The 3,867-nt window shown below is 45.0% G+C and overlaps 1 protein-coding gene across 1 annotated transcript in view; it reads right to left on the bottom strand.

Moving 5' to 3' along the window:
• Positions 1-783: 783 nt before the first annotated feature.
• LOC147611004 (pentatricopeptide repeat-containing protein At3g16610-like) overlaps positions 784-3,867 on the bottom strand; it is a 3,474-nt gene continuing 390 nt past the window's right edge. Inside the window, exon 1 of the mRNA XM_086785648.1 lies at positions 784-3,867. This exon is cut by the window's right edge and continues 390 nt beyond it. Coding sequence (XP_086641774.1) covers positions 933-3,566 — 2,634 coding nt within the window. The 5' untranslated portion in view covers positions 3,567-3,867 and the 3' untranslated portion in view covers positions 784-932.

Below are 3,867 nucleotides of genomic sequence, written 5' to 3' on the forward strand. Positions count from 1 at the left end.
CCTTGAGAGGATAGACTATGGATCTTTCACTATTAACTGATGTGGACTAAGGTACATGAAGGTGCATAATACCGATGAAGAAGAAGACATTCTCATATTTTAGGATAGAGGGCCAAGTAATTTTTTAAGGAACACGTTATTTTTTAAGGAAATTACTCATCAAATTCACCAAATTATGCCATGTGGCCATGTGGACCACTTCAGGAGCCTTGCCCCAAAAAACCTCACTAGTTAGTGCTGCCTGCCGTTTTTTTTTTTGTTTTTTATTGACAAAGGCACAGGGAATGGCTGGGTTTTCTTGGCAAAGGGCAACAGCTGTGGAAGCCTCTCCAGAAATGCAACGGACCAGTTGCCGTTCTCAGTCGTCATGGTATGTCCACCAGGCAATGTTCAAACATGGCCCATTGGTCAGCACATTGAATCAATCATCAGCAATCTGAAATGTGCCACAAGTTCTTATTGGGCTGAATTTGCAGGACAGGAAGGAAGCAGTAAAGGAGCCAGAGGCCTTTCCCAGGATGAAGATGGGCATCTTCCCCTGGGAAATGCTGACCGATGGCCTTTCCCGGCTGTCATGGAGGGGGGGAGTGGGCCAGTGACTGTAGAGGACTGTATGACATTCCAGCAGCTCATGTGTCAAATTGGGAAAAGGATTGGCTCTGAGGGCTGGGTCTAGGGGTCTGCGATCTGACCCCGGAGGCTGTCGAGGGTCTGCCCGTTGAGTGAGTGCCTGTTCTGAATCTGGCAGGAAATGCCAGCAAGCTCTCACAAACAGGTTGAATGATGCTCTAAAATATTGAATCTCTACTATATATCACATCCATCTATCCATCTACCAAAAATCACTGGCAATACATCTTCACCATAACAACTCTGAAGATGAGAGTCCTCGGCTGTCAATCAGTCCATATAATATATCCATCCTGTAGGCACTATTCCACCAAGCCCAATCCAGCTCCATGGCTGCAAGCCAGTTCTCTCAACAGCTCAATTTTCTTCACGTCCTCCCACATGTGAGCGTCTGCATATATGTTGACCATAGAGCTATAGGCTGCAGACTGTTTGGCATCCAATCTCACTGCACATTGAAAGGCGTGTCTACCAAGCTCTACATTATTCCACTTTTGACAAGCACCCAAAATAGTGTTCCATGTCACAAGATTGGGTTGAAAAGGCATCTTCTCCACCATAGCAATGGCCTCATCCAGCTGTCCTGCACGAATCAACAGATCCATCAAGCAATTATGGAGCTCAATGGTTAGAACATTGCCAAACTCTTTGCTGATAGCCTCAAAAAACCTTAGGCCCTTCTCCACAAGGCCCGCATGACTGCAGACAGTGAGAACATTCAGCAACGTGACGGCATCCGGCTGTATGCCTTCCTCCATCATTCTCTCAAAGATACAACAGACGATTTCGCTATCTCCTTGGCAAGCATACCCTGTAATCAATGCAGTCCATGAGACTACGTTTTGCACCACCAGGTCGTCAAACACTTCCCATGCTTCTACAAGCAAGCCACATTTGGCATACATATCCACCAAACTGCTACCAATAGTAGGGTCTTCTTCAAATCCTTCTTTGGCAATGTCAGCATGTATTTTCTGGCCCTTATCTACTGCTCCTAGATTGCCACATGCTTTCAAGCCGCTAACAAGTATGACAGCATCCGGAGTATTTTTTCCTCGAGGCATTCTTTCAAAACAGCTAAGTGCTTGTTCATTTAGCCTAAGCTCTGCATACCCAGCCATTAATGCAGTCCATGAGGCTACTTGTTGAACAGGTAGCTCATCAAAAACGTCCTGTGCCTCTTTGAACAAGCCACATTTCACATACATGTCCACCAATGTACTACCAACAGACGGTTCATTTTCATACCCCTCTTTGGCAATCTCCGTATGCAATTGATGACCCCTTTCTACTGCTCCTATGCCACCACAAGCTTTCAAGCCACAAACAAATGTGACAGCATCAAGAGGCATGCCATCCAATTGCATCATGGTCAAACAGTAGAGCGCTTCCTTGCAAAGCTCGTCTTGAATGTACCCTGCAATCAGTGCAGTCCATGTGACTGGATTTTGAACTGGCAGTTCTTCAACCACCGCCCATGCTTCAGGGAAAAAGGCACATTTGGCGTACATATCAACCAAAGTACTACCAATAAAAGGATCCCTTTCAAATCCCTCTTTGGCAATCTCCACATGTATTTTTTGACCCCTTTCTATCAATCTTTTGCTGCCACAAGCTTTCAAGCTGCAGACAAATGTGGTAGCATTTGGAGACACCCCCTCCACTTGCATCTTCTCAACACAGTTAAGTGCATCCTCACTAAGCCCATGCTCCGTATATGCTGCAATTAAAGAATTCCATGAGATGGAATCTTGAAAAGGCAGCCCATCAAACACTTCCTGTGCTTCTGTAAGTGACCCACATTTGCCATACGTATCCACCAATGTACTTCCAACAGAAGGATAGCTTTCAAATCCTTCCTTCGCTATCTCAGCATGAATTTCTCGAACCTTGTCTATGGTTCTGATGTAGCCACATGCTTTCAAGCCACAAATGTACGTGACAGAATTGGGAGGTATCCCATCCTGTTGCATCTGATCCAAACAATTCAAAGCTTTCTCTCCAAATCCTAGTTCTGCATACCCTGCAATCAATGCAGTCCACAAAATTACATCTCGAACTGGTAGCTCTTGAAAAACTTTGTGCGCTTCTGCAAGTGACCCACATTTAGCATACATGTCCACCAATGCACTGTCCACACACAAATCTATTTCAAATCCATGTTTAACAACCTCACTGTGAACTTCTCGGGCTTTGTCTACAGCTTCTATGCTACCACAACCCTTCAAGATGCAGACAAATGTGATGGCATTGGGAGACACTCCCTCCACTTGCATTTTTTCCACACACTTTAGTGCTTCACCAACGAGCCCATGTTCAACGTAGCCCGTAACAATTGCAGTCCACAAGACCACGTCTCGGACTTGCAGATTGGCAAACACTTTCTGTGCTGCAGCAAGTGAGCCACTTTTGGCATATATGTCCACTAAAACACTGCCAACAAAAACATCTCTTTCAAATCCCTTTTTGACAATCTCAACGTGTAATTCTTGGCCGCGTGCTGCATCTTTCAGTCTGGCACAGGCTTTCAGTAAGGTCTGAAGCACATACCTAGTAGTATGCACACAATCCTCTAGCATTTGCTGGTAAAGGTCAAGTGCACTTTGGGAGTCACCGCATTCAATATACCCATGCATGAGAGACATCCAGGAATGCTCATTTCGATGAACCAGTCTCTGAAAAATTTGTTTAGCATCAAATAGTTTTCCACATTCCACAAGCATTGGGACAAGATAGTTCCCAAGCACTGCATGACCTTCCAGCCCATGTTTCCACATGAAAGCATGCACACATTTGGCATCTGCTAGCTTTCGCTCTTTTCTGCAGCGTTGCAAAATGGCGATCAACCTCTCAACAGAAGGCAGCTCATGTGTGTCTTCTAGAGAATTGAGGGCTCCCTTCAAGTTTAACAAGGCTCTCTCTTTTTCTCTTTTCATTCAATCACTCAATGATGGGGTCTAACAACCCCCCTCCCCATCTGAGCTGTATGGAAAGATTCCCCTTCAGTCTAAGTCCATCACTGAAGGTGGAGTAAGGTCAAGATATCCCTTACATTTGCTCATTGGATAAGCACCTTGATATAACTGAAGCCCAGCTAGGGATCAGGATTATCTCCATCACCCATTAGCCATTACAAGTAATATTTGTCCATCGAACAGCTATTTCCCTTGTCAATCATACGGCGTGAAAACCCTAAAAGGGATTGTGCAGCATCCCAATGTTGACACATTGAAGCGT

Source organism: Cibotium barometz, chromosome 48 (genome assembly GCF_041138505.1).
Source record: "Cibotium barometz isolate CiBa-2024 chromosome 48, ASM4113850v1, whole genome shotgun sequence".
NCBI classification, from domain to species: Eukaryota; Viridiplantae; Streptophyta; class Polypodiopsida; order Cyatheales; family Cibotiaceae; genus Cibotium; species Cibotium barometz.